Source organism: Rousettus aegyptiacus, unplaced genomic scaffold (genome assembly GCF_014176215.1).
Source record: "Rousettus aegyptiacus isolate mRouAeg1 unplaced genomic scaffold, mRouAeg1.p scaffold_m13_p_3, whole genome shotgun sequence".
In the NCBI taxonomy this organism is placed as follows: Eukaryota; Metazoa; Chordata; class Mammalia; order Chiroptera; family Pteropodidae; genus Rousettus; species Rousettus aegyptiacus.
The window spans coordinates 31,688,649-31,705,210 of record NW_023416306.1 but is presented as its reverse complement, the minus strand read 5'-3'; the positions used below and the strand labels follow the sequence as shown (position 1 = coordinate 31,705,210).

The following is a 16,562-nucleotide window of genomic DNA, read 5'->3' as shown; positions in this document are numbered from 1 at the left end:
TCATCTAAAAAAATTAAAATTTATTTTAAAAATGCATATATGTAAATCAGCAGTTCCCAATTTGCAAGAGCAAAAACAGATACACATTAAGTACATTAGAATGGTTGTCCATGGTGGAGTTGGGAAAGTGAGGATGAGGATAAAAGAAAACAAATAAATAAGGCATGAGAGAGAGCCCACGATGATAATAGGCCATTAAATAGTTGGATGGTTGGATGGAAAGACAGAAGAAAGTACAGAAGGAAATAAATAGAGGAATGATGGACAATGAGCTGGATGTATCCTTCCAGGACTGTACAGGGGAGAAAGGAGCCCTGACCTCTAGACCAGACCAAAGTCTCTGAGAAAATCTACAATACTGTGGGGACAGATTCATCAGCCATGACAGCCTGATATCATCAAACATGAGATAGAGCAGGGGTCCTCAAACCATGAGCTGCGGACCTTTGTGGGTCTGTGGCCCGTTAGGAAACAGAGCAGAAAGTGAGTGGCAGGTGAGGAAGCAAAGCTTTATCTATATTTGTAGCCATTCCCCAGTACTAGCGTCACCACCTCAGTGTCACCTCAAATCATCAGGCATTAGGGTCTCATAGGAGCACCTGTCCCTTGTGCCAAAAAGGTTGGGGACTGCAGAAATGAAGTACTCATTTCCCTGCTCTGACTTTTGACTCACTAGCTGTCTGACTAAACTATGCCTTCCTTTATAGTCTGCCTGCAGCCAGAGAATTCAAAGACACATGTCGAGAGTTCTAATCCTCCCAGTAAATCAGAAATTGGGCATTCCAGCATATAAATAAGTCTCCTAGGCATTTTATTACTGAGTCAGCTGCCCCTCTGATATGTTCTGAAGCCCTGACTGAATTTCTGGACCAGTAATGCTGGACATAAGTACATCCTTCCCTCTCCAACTAGAACCAAACTTTGGACTGTGGAGAGCCTGCTTCCCTATGGGCCATTTGGGCAGTCTGCCAGCCAGGCACTCCTGGTAGTATCTCTCTGGTATTAGGACCACTTTAAATGTAGTAGCTCTGATTTCCTTCTCTAAAAATTGAGTATAATAATGTGTCCTTTTCAGGTGGTAAATGAGATAACACATATACATACTTATCAGAGTACTTGACACTAATAGATATTCAATAAATATTACTTTGCCTTCTCACTGACTCCCTAGAAATTGAAAGCCTATAGATTATTACAGCTCTACAATAGCAAGTGGCTAAAATTTCACTTTTCGAACTCTGATCCACTGACAAGAGTGACAGATTTGGAAGAACAGCCTGGGACTTCAAAAAGTCCTTTTGGTATACTATGTCTTCTTGCAACACATGAGGGTTGAACAGCAATTCTGTTCATCTTTTAGTGTAGGGACGAGTACTAAAATGTTAAAGAACCATAGTAGAAAAGAATACAGGAGAAATAAATTATAATCTTGGAATGATGAAGACCTTCCTAAGTGAGAAAACAACCTGAAATGATATAGGAAAAGACATTTAAAAACATAAAAACTCAAAACTTCTGTATGGTCAAAGCTACCAGAGATAAGAAAAGTGACAGAGAGATCATATTTGCCAACAAAATATAATAAAAGAGCAATATTCATACTATTAAAATCTTACAAACATTTTTAAAATAGAAAAATGAGTAAAAATATGAACAAGTAATTTACAGACTACAAATAGCCAAAAAACAAGATAGTTTGCTCAACATCATCAGTAATTAGAGTAACACAAATTAAAACAAGATATCACATTTGACCATCATATTGGCAAATGTAAAAAGACTGGTAACATCCAGTGCTGGCAAGGATGTGGGAAACAGGTGCTCCTCATACACAGCTGATGAGTATAAAGGGAAGGCAGTTTGACAGTATCTATCAAAATGTTAAAAGTGCATGAGCTCTACATCTCAAATCAATAACCTTGCACCTTTAGACACTACAAAAAGAAGAGCAGACTAAGCCTGAGGCAAGCAGAAGAAAGAAAAGAGCAGAAATTAATGAATAAGAAAACAGAAACAATACAGGGGGAAAATATTAAAGGAACAAAAAGTTGGTTCTTTGAAAAAAAATCAACAAAAATGGCAGTTTTGGCGAGGGTGACCAGAAAAAAAAAAGATTCAAATTTCCAAAGTCAAGAATGAAAAAGGGAACATCCCCTACCAATCTTATAGAAATTAAAAGGATTTTAAGAGAATAGTATAAACAAGTGCATGCCAACAAATTAGATGACTCAGATTAGATTAAGTTGACAAATTCCTAGGAAGACACAAACTACCAACATTAACTCAAGAGTGAAGAGAAAATCTGCATAGAACAGTAACAAGTAAAAAAAAAAAAAAAAATTAAAAAAAAAAAATTGAATCAGTAAGCATAAAGCTTCCAACAAAGAAAAGCCAGGGCCCAGATGCCTCACTAGTGAACTCTACTAGATATTTAAAGAAGAATTAATACAAATCCTTCAGAAATGCTCCCTAAAATTAAAGAGGAGAGAACATTTCCTTACCCTTTCTATGAATCAGTTTCACCACGAGAAAGAAAACTACAGATCATTTGTCAATTATACTTTAATAAGTCAAAATAAAACTACAGATCAATATCTCTTATGAATAATAACCCTTGACAAAATATTAGTACATTGAATCCAACATATAAAAAGGATTATACACCATGAACAATTAGGATTTATTCCAGGAATTCAAGATTGATTTATATCTTAAAAAAATAATAAAAATAAAAAAACAACGTATAATACATCATACCGATAGATTAAACAACAAAAACTCCATGATTTACCTTAATAAACACAAAAGCATCTGACAAAACATATTACCTATTCATGATAAAAAATACTCAACAAACTATTCATGATAAAAACTACTCAACAAACTTCCTTTCCTCACTTGATAAAGTGAATGTGTATGAAACTCTCACTGCTAACATTATACTTAATAGCAAAAGACTGAATATTTTCCCTTAGGGATCAGGAACAAGACAAGGAAGTCCTCCTAATCACATCTATTCAACATTGTACTAAAAGTTCTAATTAGGGCAATTGGACAAGAAAAAGAGCTGCTGTGAAAGTTAATGAGCTTGGTAAATACTGAAAAACATCTGTTCTGAGAGTGCTCAACTGATGTTGCTAGAGCCCATGACCCCAGACTTACTCATCCCCTGACTTTTGATTTTGTGCCTAGAAACTAGAATTGCTGGAAGGATCAAGTGAGTATGGATTTGTCCAGTAAGACTCAGTCCTGGCTCACAGGGACCACTGACAGTCACCTTGGCTTTACATGGGTGGGTCCTAGAAGAGATAGCACTCAACTGTCCTGCAGTGAAGCCATTTAGCCATACTGAGCAAGAGTGTATGGTTACATTAGAATTCCCAGGCAGGAAGAGACTCCAGAGAGCATCCAAGCCAATTTCTCATCTCACTTTCTAGATGGGTAAACCTGAGGCCCAGTGAGAAGATGTGACTTCTCTCAGATTATTCAGTAGGTTGGTACCAAAGCTGGGCTGAAGGGCTTGGCATCCTGGCTTCTAACATCAGCCCTGGATAAAAACAGGCCTATGCCTAAGTTTTTCTAACAACACATCAGGCACAGGCCACTGGGCATCTCAGGCTATGCCCACCTATATCCAGACCCCATTTTTTAGCATATACCTTCTCACCTCCTTAGACTCCAATGATCCCTCCAGCTCCTCCTCCTGACTACTTGGCTACTTGTGATCTATGAGGACATCTCCCCAGGATACTGACGATGTCTACCTGAAGGAGGGAAAGCTGTGTGGATCACCACAGAATCCTGGCATACCTGACACATGGCAACACACACTCCAAATTCCCAGTGTTGTGGATGCAACAAGATGGAGGCCTTCTCTTTGTGGCCTGGAGTAGGAATGTTCATATAGAAACCAGGCCACAGTCTCCATGAAACCTGGTTCCAGGCTGTACTCTCTCCCTAAGCTGTGAGCTATGTGTATAACCTCACACCTTTCCTTCCTCCTAACTGTGCCCCGAACAGATAGAAAAAAAAAAAAGAAGAAGACAACTACACTTGGAAGAAATTTTATGCTGCAACCTACTATACTGAATATATGCCCAAGGGAATGGGTTAGGCATTGATCAAAAGACAAGAGTAATGCTATTACCACAAACCTCATCTCATTCAATCCTCTTATCAACCACCCCCTCCCCACCCAAGTAAACATTATCTCCCCATTTTACACAAGAAGAAGATCTTGCCCTGGGTCCCCTGGGAACATTATGCTGGACAACAACTCTGGCCTGATTCCTAACAGACTCTGTTAAGTCAAGGCTAATTGCTATGGAATACAGAAGACGGGACATATGGAGTGGCTGCAAGGTGAGGAGAACAGCTGTCCCAAGTTGAATGCATCCCGTCTGCTAGATTTGTAAAACTTTGGTCATTGCAATCGCTAGCTCTAAAGTCATTCTACCATTTATGCAAGTTGTTTACAGAAGGGGCATGTGCATGGGGGGAGGCTATAAGGACAGAACTTCATATTTGGACCTTGAGCTACTGAGTAACTTATTTTTACCCAAGATAATCTAAAAGTCTTTCTTGTCTGGGCTCCATTTCCAGATCTGCCAGATCAGAGTTCCCTCATATAGGTTAAATGGTAAGCGCCCAAGCTAGCCCATCAGAACCTAACACAGTTTCTGTTGCTGAATGCAGTTTTTCCAGCAACCAACCCACAGAGTTTTAGATCAGTACCGCTTTTTTTTTAAGTCAGGCTTTTAAAGTCAGGGTTTACCCCCATTCTATAAGTTTGACAGAATAAATAAAGGAAAAAGTAAACATTCTTATCTTATGTAAATTAATTCTTTGGCCAATGTGTTGAAAGAGCCATCAGTAAGGCTTCATGAACACAAATGCCCAGAGGCAATGGCTTACAGGAAAAGCCTCAAGTCTAAAGTGGCCCCGGGCCCTATACATGGACCTTAAGAGGCACAAAGCCCCAGGGCTGGGAGTGTTTAAGTGTGGGACTCCACATAGAACCGACTCTCGACTCTCCGCTGGGAGTCTGCTCTCTTTAAAAGCCAATATCCCTGGTCCAGGAATTTAAATTTAGGGCCTATGGATTATTTCAACCTCACAAAACAAATGGCAATATGAATCAGTGTTGTAAAGATGACCATATCTTCTGGCCCAGAAATTCCTCTTCAGCAATTTAGGCCAAGGAAATAATTCAACTGATGCAACAAATTACACAACGCGAAAATGTTCAATATTATCTATGACTGTGAAACCCGAAATGTTGAATATCAAGGGAATATCCATAAGAATTTTAGAGAGCAGCTATAAAAGATAATTAGGATAATTATAAACAATATAACAGTTTGTAAGACAAGGTTGAATGAAAATAGCGGAATGCAAAATAGTTTTACACTATGATTGCAACAAGGATATAATGTGTATGCATTTGGAAAGTAAATGCAAGTTTTGCTATAGTGGTAGGCGCATGTTTTGTTACAGGTAGATAGTAGAATTATGTCTTTAAACATTTAATGTGATGACATTTTCAATTAAAAAAATAAATGGAACAAATCCTACAAAGCAAAAGTCAAACTCTTCACAAATAAGAATTACTAGTACTACCAATAATAGATAACATATATTCATTCAGAGCTTATTCTGTGTTAGGTAGTGTTTTGGGCTTTTTTATGCCTACTACCTAAACTTCACATCTATGAGGTAGACACTATTATTATCCCCACTTTACAGATGAGAACACTAAGGCACAGAGAGGATAAAACCTTTTCCGTAGGTATCACATGGCTAACCAGAGTGATAGAAACATTCCCCAAGACATTTCAGAAGTCATCTGTCAACTAAAATCTTTATGCCTGCTTAGAGATGATAAAATCCTCAGCAAAAGCCTCACAAGAGCCCTTGAAACAGGTAGTGGACAATGAGATTCACAGGGCATTTCAGAGGCCTTACGTGTTGCAGATATAACCAGGATTCCCCCCCCTCCCCACATCAACCTAGACTCCAGGAGAAAGAGGAGGGCACTAAAGACCAAAGGTCCAGCCCATTCAAACTTCAGAGATAAGGAGAGACACCAACTGAGCAGGACTTGTCCAAAGTAATGTAATGAGTTTCGAGAACCAGAACTCAGAATCCTCACTCCAGTGATCTTCAAGGCTTACCCCTACCCTCTGCAGCCGTGACACCTCTCTTTTTATATCTCTTTCGCCTCGCTTCAGTCTCGCTATCCTCAGGCTTCCCCTGTCCAGCATGGTTCCCAATTACACTAGCTTCTCTCTTCTATCATCTTCTATTCATTCTGCCTCTACTTCTTGTCCATTCCTGCCTAGCTGGTGACTCTACGTAACAGCTGGGCCTCAGCTATGACGTTCTTCCCATGTGACAGCAGCTAGAGGAAATTATAAGCTGTGGCCTGCTGTTCCCAACCAAGGAGACTGTTCACACAGGCTGAGACACAGGGATGCTAAAATCAGTGTTTGGAAGAAAGGCTCTTCATTTTGACGCTGGCCCTGGGGGCACCCATGCTTCCTTTCTCTGGCCACAAGCCATTGTCAGAGTCTGTCTGCTGCTGAGGGGCTCCCTGAGAGCAGCACTAGCCCTTGTTCATGTATAACTCCTATGCTTTATATAGTATAGTTACCAATAAAGTTTGCTGAATGAGTAAATGAGTCCCTATTCTCCTCCTTGGGGCCCCTCTTAACTTTGGGGTGAAGACTCAAGTCGACCAGCCAGGCAGAGACCCTGTCCAGGTTGCCTGAGTGCTCAACTGAAGGCCAGGGGATATCTAACACCTCACAGAATGCAGTTTTCCTACTTCCACCCATGTCCACTCTTATCTCGGAGTCCTTTCCTGTTTTTTTTTTCAAGTTGAAGGTGTGTCCTGAAACAGCAACGGCTGGCAGCTCTGGATGTCAAAATCAAAAGGACATTATGCAAAACAGGAAGAAACTTTAAAAGAACTTTTGAAAGGCATTTTTAGAATCCACTGGGCCTTAGGACCTGCCAATGACTGAACCCCTGGCCAAGGCCCCTCCCAATGACCTCCAGTGGTAGGGCAGGAAGGAGCCTGATCTCACTGGTCACGCTGATCTAACATAACCCTGCCCCTTTCCTCAGCACAGCCTTGCCCTAATCCCCAGGCTCAGTGCCAAATGACCCCTGGCAGATTCCCAAACCCAAAGCATCTCTCAGAAGAGAACTTAGCTCCAGTGAGGACACTCAAAGTGGAATATCTTCAAAATAAGACACTTTGGGAAGAGCCTAGCCACTGGCCTGAAGGCTGATTTGCACTAATCCACCTGAACAAGCCTCTACTGAGTGCCAGGCTCTCCCAAACTCAGAGGCTTCTCCTAAAAGGAATTCCAGAAACCTACAGGTTTCTCATTTCATGACCCCTCCCACATCTCAGTACCCTCTGAAAGTAAGAGAGCTGTGCTATGTATTTCAGAGTCTGAGCCGCTAGCTTGTTCTCACACCTATGAAAATAGTCAAGTCAGTCAACAGCACTGGGTTAGCTAGCTGGTTGTTCACCCAACAGCACCACCCCAGTGCCACACAGTTCCACGGCCCAAACACAAGCCTAGCCCAGAGACTTGGCTGCTAAGGAAACAAAAGCAGAAGTTACTGAGAAAGTTGACTCTTGAGGCCTCACCCCCACTGATTCTTTTGACAGCAAATTTCTGATGAGCCTGATCCCCCCAAGAGCCTGCCTCCTAGCCTGGCCCTCTGCCCTTGCCCCAGTCACTTCCTTCATCTAGTTTCCTTTTTAATAAGAATTCTAGAAACATACTTCATTCAGCAATGAACGGTACTCATCTGCCAGCAATAAGCAAAAAATGTAATTTTTGAAGGGTCTATTCTTTAGTAAACCTGGTTTAAAGACCAAGGCCTTCTCAAAAAGCACCTGCACCTTATTTATTTTTTTAGAAAATGGTACTATGGAAACAACCCAAAAAGTACATAAAGCTTTATGTATACCAGACCACTAAAAAAAACCCTCCAAAACTGTGTGGTATATGTGTGTGCAACAACTATTAAATGATAAAAGTTATGGCATAATCAGCTGACAAAATATAGCCTTGGAGGCTTTTAAAGGTATATATCTATACCAACATATCTGCCCACCTATGATGATATCAGCTATATTCTTAAACATGTACAAGAAAAAAGACTAGCAGTAAATATGCCAACATAGTTTGTCTATGTGACAGGAATATAGATAGGTGTGCTTTTTCATCCCTTAACTTATCAAATTATTTTTCAATGAGCCTATATTACTTCTTATGAAAGGGAGGAAGAAATAATTGATTCCTCAGACAGGCAAACGCAAACAACCACAGTCCATATACCGGTGGGGCAAATGCTTCTCCTCCTCTCTCTCTCAGGGCTTCCAGAGGGGCTTAGAAGAAGAGGCAGAGGGATAGAGAAGCAGCTATTTAACACACCCAGACCAGACATTAAAATCACTGCCAAACAATTCAGCAACAACCAATTACATAGCCCCTGGCTTGCATCTGTGTAGGGAAGGGGCGGGCTGAGGCCAGGCTGAAAAGTAGAACCTGAAACAATGAGCGTTGTGAGTCAGCCCTTCTGCCTTTAAGCCACGTTCACTCAGAACCAGCTCCCTGCAAGACCTCATCCCCTACCTCCAAGCCACCACAACCTTCCAACCTGAAGGTCTCCAACCTTTAGAACAGAATTTGAGATCTCTCCCCAAGTTGGTGACCTGCCTGAGCCCAGGTAAACACAGAGGCCCTTTACAATCACAACCACAGTCTGGCTCCCAAGACCCCTCATCAAGTTAAAGAGACAAGCAGAGGTCACCGAATCCAATCCCATGCCTTTTTAATAATTCCCACAGGAGTCAGGGTCTGGCTGGCTGGCCTTTAAAGTGACCTCACTGCCCAGAAACCACACTCAGCAGTGCCACAGCCAAAAGTAAAATGGCCACAGTGCCAGGCCCTCAAGGGATTTAAGCAGAAAGGGCAGACCATTGTCCCGAGACAGCTGGATTGCTGCTTAACTGGATGAGAAAAACTGGAATTTCCAGGTGGATGTGGATTCAAGCAGAATTCCAGTCTCTGTTCTGGATCAGGAGTAAGAAGAGAACAAGGGGTAGGAGGCACTCACTGAGTAAACAGCAGTGGAGAAATCGCCATGTTTGTTTGACCACAGGATGACTGGGCCCCTTTCACACACAACCAGAGCCCAGCTGAAAACTCAAAGTCTAGAAAGCCCCTAGGGCAGAATGTAGGAAGGACTGAGACTGCCTTGGCATTATCTATCCCATCATTTCCAACCCATAAATTAGTTAAGTCCCAGCCTGGGAATCCCTACCCTGCTGCTACTCAAAGACCATAATACCCAGCCATATGGCTGCTGATGTATCATTATAGTCATTATTAAGAAGCAAGTTAAATATTACCCAGCAGAGCTAATGTGAGGCTTCAGAAATTAGAAACACTTTCACACAATCAAATAAAAACCAGGTCTAGAGAACTTCGATACCAATTCTGGGTTTCTGAACAAGAGAAAAAAAGTAAGAAGAAACAAAAGTTAAGGAGGATTGGTAGAGGGAGAGCCTAAACACACACACACACACACACACACACACACACACACACACACACACACAGTTTCCCTAAATGACATCAGCATAGTTTAATTATACCTCCTCTGCCTAAATTGTGAGTTCCTAAAGAGGAGGTATTTTGTCATTTTCCTCTTTGTAGCTCTAGTGCCCAGCACAGGACAGACATGTTGTCCGAACTGAATGAATAAAGTTACTAGATGCCCTAGCCATCAAGGACATCCAGGCAAGTTGCTTACCATAGAAGACCTTGAAGATGGACCCATAAACACAACTAGCAGGGATCTTCCCAAACTCTAGGCCACATCAGGCTTCCATGAGCTAGGTGCCTACTGGTAAACATTCTCAAGAAAGAGCACTGGACTGGGACACAGGAGACCCAGGGTTCTAGCCCCAGCCAGCCACTCCCATTTGTGTGTACTGAGGCAAGACCTCCTTCCCCCGACCCCACCCACCCCCACCCACCAGCACAATGAGGGATGGGGGCCAGGGGACTGATCAGTCCCATTCTGGAATGATAAGGTTCAGAGACACTGCAGCAGTTTGAATCCGATCCCATATTTGGCTCTTGCTCCCTTTGCCCCAAGGAACTTCCACTGGGGTTCATCAGGTGAAGGCTCCCACACTTGTTCAGAGTCTGGGAAGAATTACAACAGGTAGGAATCACTCCTACCACCATCAGAAAGCCAGATAGCCATGGAGGATATTTCTCAACCTCAGCCTGTTGAACAAGAAGGCATGTCTGTGTGTACACATCGATAAATATTTTCCTCCAGGAAAAGCAACAGGACAAAACTGGTTCAAAGGACTAGTTCTCTAACCTCCCAAAGCTTAAAGATCTGGACACAGGAGAGGCTCTTTGTGCCTTCCCCGCCTAAGATGAGGCTCCACCCCAAGCTGGAAAGTAATGAGGTTCTAAGACTCATCTCCAAAGGGGAAAGAGAGCCCTTTCCCAAGCATAGGCGAGGACAGAAGTCCCCAAAGTACACACTGTCCTGGGCTTGTGTCCACATGTGTGCATCTGAGGGAAGGGGGCAGGGAGGGGTAGCGTGCTGGTAGAGAAACACCTGAGAGCTCAGAGCCCTCAATGCTTTGTCTTCACAAGGGCACAAACCAAGGCAGGGACTCAGCTGACAGCCCACACAAAAGCCATGGAAACTGGCTCCTGGTCAACTGGTCAACTGACTACCTGCGGCTGCTATTTGCTGACCCAGGTGCCCATGACACTCTGGTGCCCACCTCTAGATCAGAGTCTTCTTTTGAATAAATGAAGAGGATCTCCTCATAGCAGAGCTTGCAAGAGTGGTCTCTGGGGTTTAAACAGTCCTGTACTCAACCACTGCCTCCTGCCCCATGCACCACAACCTTTGAGAGGGCTCTGCCAAATATAGCAAGCCCCAGCTGAGTCCTCAGGTCAGCCCTGCCTCTCCTAACCAGTCCAACATGAGGTACTGCCCACCCCACATCCAGCCCCTCTCTGGGCTAGCAGTGCCAGCACCAGTCACATTGAGCTGCCTCCAAATCTGAGCAGAGATAACATTCCAGGAAAAGAAACGCAATTCAAGGCCACTGCTCCTCCCAGGCTGACTAAACCATAGACAAACACCCAAGCAGCCAGGAAAGGGAGCCTCACCACAGAGTTCACTGGAGTGGATGCTGAGCAGCACCCCCTGAGGGCCAAGATGACGATACCTGCAGGGCTGCTCTCCCTGGGGAACTAACTTGTAGGAATCCTCAGGAAAAGGCCCACCTCCCCACTGCAGCACTCAGTTGGGAGGCCTCACACTAACCCATGGGGGTGCCAGGGGCAGAGCCTACTGTCGCTCTATACTGTCCTACATCGCACAGTGTAGACAGAGGCAAGATTCAAATCTAAGTCTAGCTGAAGTCAGTTCCAAGGCTCTGACAACCCACGACAGATCAAACAGTGACCTGTCAACAGCCCAGTCTGGTGCCTGGCTCCTCCACAGAAAGGCATAACTATTCCCCACCACCTACCAGCCGGGAGGGATCGCAGCATCTGGTCCAGACCTCTGGACACCAGAAAGTAGAGCCAAGTTGTGGAAAGGAACTGCAAGTAGTGAAAAGGCCACAGCTCTAAACCCCACGGATGCTTTCTCCCACCAACCTCAAAACCAACCCGCAAGAGTTTTGGTAGACACCTGCCCAGCTGAACAGATGGGCTCAACCGCCGCCCCCCCCCCCCCAACACACACACTCTGTCTCTCTCTCTCCCCCAGGGAGACTTTCCCCCGTCCCAGCCAGAAACTTCCCTCAGAGAGCGGCACCCAACCACTCAAACCTAAGGGCTCAATTAAAATGAAGAAAAACCCTCCGCCTTCACTTTCTGGGACTGCCTCAGCAAGATGCGTACACATCATGGTCCCGTGCCTGTCACACAAAGGCAGCCAAGATAGACAACGTCCAGGGCCTCTCTCCTCACCCTCCAAAACATTATCTCTCAGGAAGTCCCTTCCAGCAGCCAACTCGGAAACACCAGTAACTGGTCACCGATCACTAGCGTCATTACAAAAGAAAGCAGAGGTGAATCACCACAGCCTCTCATGCTTCATCAAGAAGACCCTATACCTCAAACACTAATTTAATGAACTTTGGGGCACTTTTCTCTAATTTGCTAATTTATTTATCTTTCTGCATAAAGTCCACATAACCATTAAAAACAAAAAGACAAAACCTGGCCTTTTTGGGGATAAGAGGACTCACTCTCTCTTCCTCCTTTTCTCAGACTGGGAGTCTGAGGAATAAAATTTCAAGTCCCAATTACTATTTACCACGTACTTAACCTACATGATTTCATTTAGTCCTAAAAATAACCCTGTGAGTTAAGCATGGACAATCCCATTTTACTCATGAGGAAGAGACTGTGAAACTCTATATCATGCACTGAGCAGCAAGGCAAAGATCTGACTTCATTTTATAGGACTAGTCTGCTTCCCAGACAAACCCTCAAGTCCAAATGAATTCCAATTTTCTGCTTTAAAAAAGTCTTCTTTATTACCACAATTCATGTCTGACCAATTGCTAGAGCTTCCTCCCAAACTGGATATAAAAATATTGAAGTAATTATTGGAGAAATTGAGCAAGAGCATGTAGGAGGCCTGCTCTGCCAGGGTTCTGTGGAAAAATATAAGAGTTCCTCTTGGCAGGACGCCTGCCTGCCTGCCTGCCTGCCTGCCTGCCAGGGCCCCTCACTCAGAACAACATTCTGGAAACCCTGGCATTAGAAATGAGCAGCCTGATAATCTTGGGTGCAACCTGTGGCTGCCTTGGGCCTGACTGCCTGTGGATTACAGGTCAAGGAAAGGTCTGGAAGTAGGCTCAAGCCAAGAATGCAATCACACCCACCCAAGCTCTCAGTCCAAGCTAAAACAGAGGCTGGAGGTTAAGGTTCACATCCTCTGAGCAAGATAATTCGGACTCCCCGCAGCTCCCAGAAAGGGACAACTCGGTGCTAACTGGTTATATTTCAGCCCTGCAGTCCCCAGGATACACACCTTACACTCTCACAAACACCTATGGCCCGTGGGACGGCCAGCTCACTGAGGTTTTGGGAACCTACTAGGGCAGGAAGCAGGGTAGGAGGGCCCCAGGGCAGGGATCTCTAATTGGAGGAGGAACTGAACACAATGGTGACAATTTACTGCGGATTTACCATCATTAATGTAAACACTTGTTTAAGTTACTCGCTCAAAACCTCTGGAAAAAAGTTAACCCTCGTTCAGCCAAGAATGGTTGAACTGCGAGATCGGCTCCCATCCCCACCGGAGGCCTCATCATCCATTCCCCAACTGGAGTGGGTTACCATGATCTGCCTTGTGGTCCCAACCAGAGTTAGCAGGGCGAAGGTTCCTCCAAGTCGTAAGCAGAATCAAAACTCCAAAACTTCTTGAGGTTTGGGCCAGAGCAGGGAATTCTCCAAGGCCTTTTCAGGTTCTGGGGCTAAAGGGGCCTGTGGTTTCCCCGTACCGCCCCCGCCCTAGCTTCCAACATGAAACCAAAGGGACTCACCTCCCAACCTCTCACCCCCGACCAGCCCGGAACCTCTGTTTGGGATTAGGGACTCTGATCCGGAATAGGCAGGCTGGCTGTCGTGGAAAAGGGCATGGTCTGGGGGGCTCTGTCAGGGAAATCCGGTTAAGAGTCCCAGTCCTTGGACTGGCGCCAACCTGAGTCCTTACCGAGCAGCGGGGACTCCTCAGGGCAAGCGGGAAGAGGCAATGCTGTGATGGGGAACACTGGGGATGAAGTCAGGTTGCTCGCGGAGCTGAGGCGAGAGTTCGCGTCTGGGCTGGAACCGCGACCCGGACCCGGCTCGGAGGAAGCTTCAAAAGGCGACGGAGGTGCTGTCCCTCGCGGCCGAAGCACCCCCGAGGTCTGCCTGATGGTGGTGGCGCCGTTCGAACTGCCCTGTAGCGGCGTGGGGACTCCGACCAGAAAGGGCAGGCGGCTCAGGTCGCGGCCGGCCAGGTAGTAGACGAGGGTGACGCCAAGGTGCAGCGCGCAGACGGCCACGAGCAGGCGGCAGGCCCGTTGCAGGGATGCGCCCGGCATCGCGGCACTGCCGCCCAGGAGCGGCTCCCGGAACCTCATCTTCCCGCCGCCGCTTTAAGAGGGGGGTGGGCTACAGCGGGTAGGGCGGCCCGCCCGCGGGCCGCCGGCCAGTTGCTGCCAGACCGCAGCTTTTGGGGGAGGGGCCGGAGGGGAGGCGACGCACCGCGGCGCCGGCCGGCGTTCGACTGAACGCGGAGACTCAGACCCAGCAGCGCAGCTAGAAGTGCGCCCAAGGCGCGGGCGGGGCGGGGCCGCTGGTAGGGGCGGGGCCGGCAGCGGGGTTTGCGGGTGAGAGCGCAAAGGCGGGGCTCTGGGGCGCGCGGAGGAGGGGCGGAGGGGCGGAGGGGCGGAGGGGCGGGGTCGAGATGAGGAGGCGGGGACTCTGGAGGGTGGGCTACAGGGGTGGAGCCGCTCTGAGGAGGAAGTTGGCAGACCCCTTGCGCCTAGCTATCCCCTGGGCCGTGCCAGCCGCGCTGCGCACATTGAGACTCGGATTCCGATGATCAGCCGCGAACCGCTGTCCTCCGGAGCTTTCGCCTTGGGGCTTCGATCGCTATCAAGCTGCGCCTTGTCCTCTGAGCAGCCCTCGCTGGGCACCGCCACTTCCTGGGGTGTTCAAGGGCTGGGGTTGGGCATGGGCCTATGGTGCGATGACAAAGAAGAGGGCGGAGAAGAGAGCAAACACGTCGTTGTCTTGAGTTGTTAGGGGTCCACATCGCGGCGGCGTTCCAGCCGGTTTGCCTGTATGGGCCTGGGGGGAGGTCAGGAAAAGGAGTGGAGAAAAGTTGACCAGGAAACGGCCTTCGACGCCCTGCGGAAGGTGGGACAGCTGCTGAGGGATTCTCTGGGACGATCGGAATACCAACCCTTAGTCAGCACCTGTACGGATGTAGGGCCCGTGCAAAAAGACATGGCTCACCTGGCGCCCTGCGGCGCGCTGCTGAAAGAAAGCGGATGAGTCTCCGCTTCTCTCGTATAACCCAGGGTAGGGAATCCCAGAGCCCCCACCCCTACCCCAGCTCGGTTTTGGGTATGTGTGTCCCTGTTCTAAAGCATCCCACCTCGCCGAGACATGCTTTGAGTGGGAAAGTGGCAAGGAGCCTCGGTTAACTCCCATGCAAGCATGCGGGTGGAGAGCAGACGGCTTTATTTACAGTCTCCACGGGCCTAGACACAATTTTATGAAATGGGAATTGTCCCCATTTTACAGCTGAAGAGTGCAAGGCTCAGCAAGATTAAGAAGCTTGCGTAAAATCGCACAGCTGTTGAGAGGCAGAGGCAGAACTCTGGCTCCAAACTTATGTACCGCATGTTTAGTCTTTGATTTGCAAGTAAGGATTGGAGACGCTTAGGCAGTGAAGTGGCTTGCTTCAAGTTTGATCCCGAGGCTACTCCTCAGGCCCACCCGGTGTCTGAGCGAGCAGGAACACCTCACCACCTAAGAAGAATTCATGGAGGTGCTGCCGTATATGTGGATAGAGAAGTTGAGGGCTTTGGCAGCAACTCTGCTGTGGGGGTGGGGGGGATGATAATATAGATTGAGAGTTTATTATATGCCAGTCAGAGAGAAGCCTAACTGCTTTACATGTTTTATCTAATGTAATCCCACCAGCGCTGTGAAGCAGGCAGTTGTCATTGTCTCCATTTCACAGATGAGAAAACAGGCTCCGAAGTTGGCCGTTGGTTGTGCTCATACAGAATCCACTTTCTACTGGGTTCCTGGACACCAGGCTTTCCTGATTTCACTCACTGGCCTTTCTTCTCCACCTCTTCCTCTGTTGTAGTAGGCCCCAGGCCACAGTTCCTGTTACTCTTTTCTCTCTATATGGACTCCTTAGGGTCGATTTATAGTATTTATATGGTGATGACTGCATAATTTCTATCTCCAGCCCAGACCTCCAGAGTTATTCAACTGCCTATTGTAATGGCATCTCAAAACTCCAGACATCCTGCCCCCAACAAACTACTCCCTACACTCCAGTCTCACTCTTATCTACCTCAGAGAATGGCACCATTGTTCCTCTAGTTCCCCAGGCCAAAAATCTAAAAGATGTCCTCAGTGTACTCCTCTTACTCTCAAATGACATTTCCAAGTCCTCGGCAAGTCTTGTCAGTGCTACCTTCAAATCATCAGAATTCATCACTCACTAACTCTGCTGTAACCATTCCAGACCAAGCCACAATCATTTCTTTGGTCTGGGTTATATGGTAGCCTCTTAATTGATCACGCTACTTCTACCTTCTCCATGCCCCCTTCCCAGTCTAGTCTTCAAACAGCATCCAGGAAGATCTTCATCAGCTAAAACCACATCATACCATTTTATTTAGAACAAAATCTAAATCTGTAGAACTATCTGATCTGGTTCTTACCTCTCTTCCCTACCCTTAT

The 16,562-nt window shown here is 46.3% G+C and overlaps 1 protein-coding gene across 1 annotated transcript in view; it reads right to left on the bottom strand.

Moving 5' to 3' along the window:
- The window catches only part of B4GALT1 (beta-1,4-galactosyltransferase 1), a 46,313-nt gene extending 31,948 nt beyond the window's left edge, over positions 1 to 14,365 (bottom strand). The window contains exon 1 of the mRNA XM_016130337.2: positions 13,801 to 14,365. Coding sequence (XP_015985823.1) covers positions 13,801 to 14,212 — 412 coding nt within the window. The 5' untranslated portion in view covers positions 14,213 to 14,365. The remainder of the gene's footprint in view (positions 1 to 13,800) is intronic.
- Between the last annotated feature and the right edge of the window lie 2,197 nt (positions 14,366 to 16,562).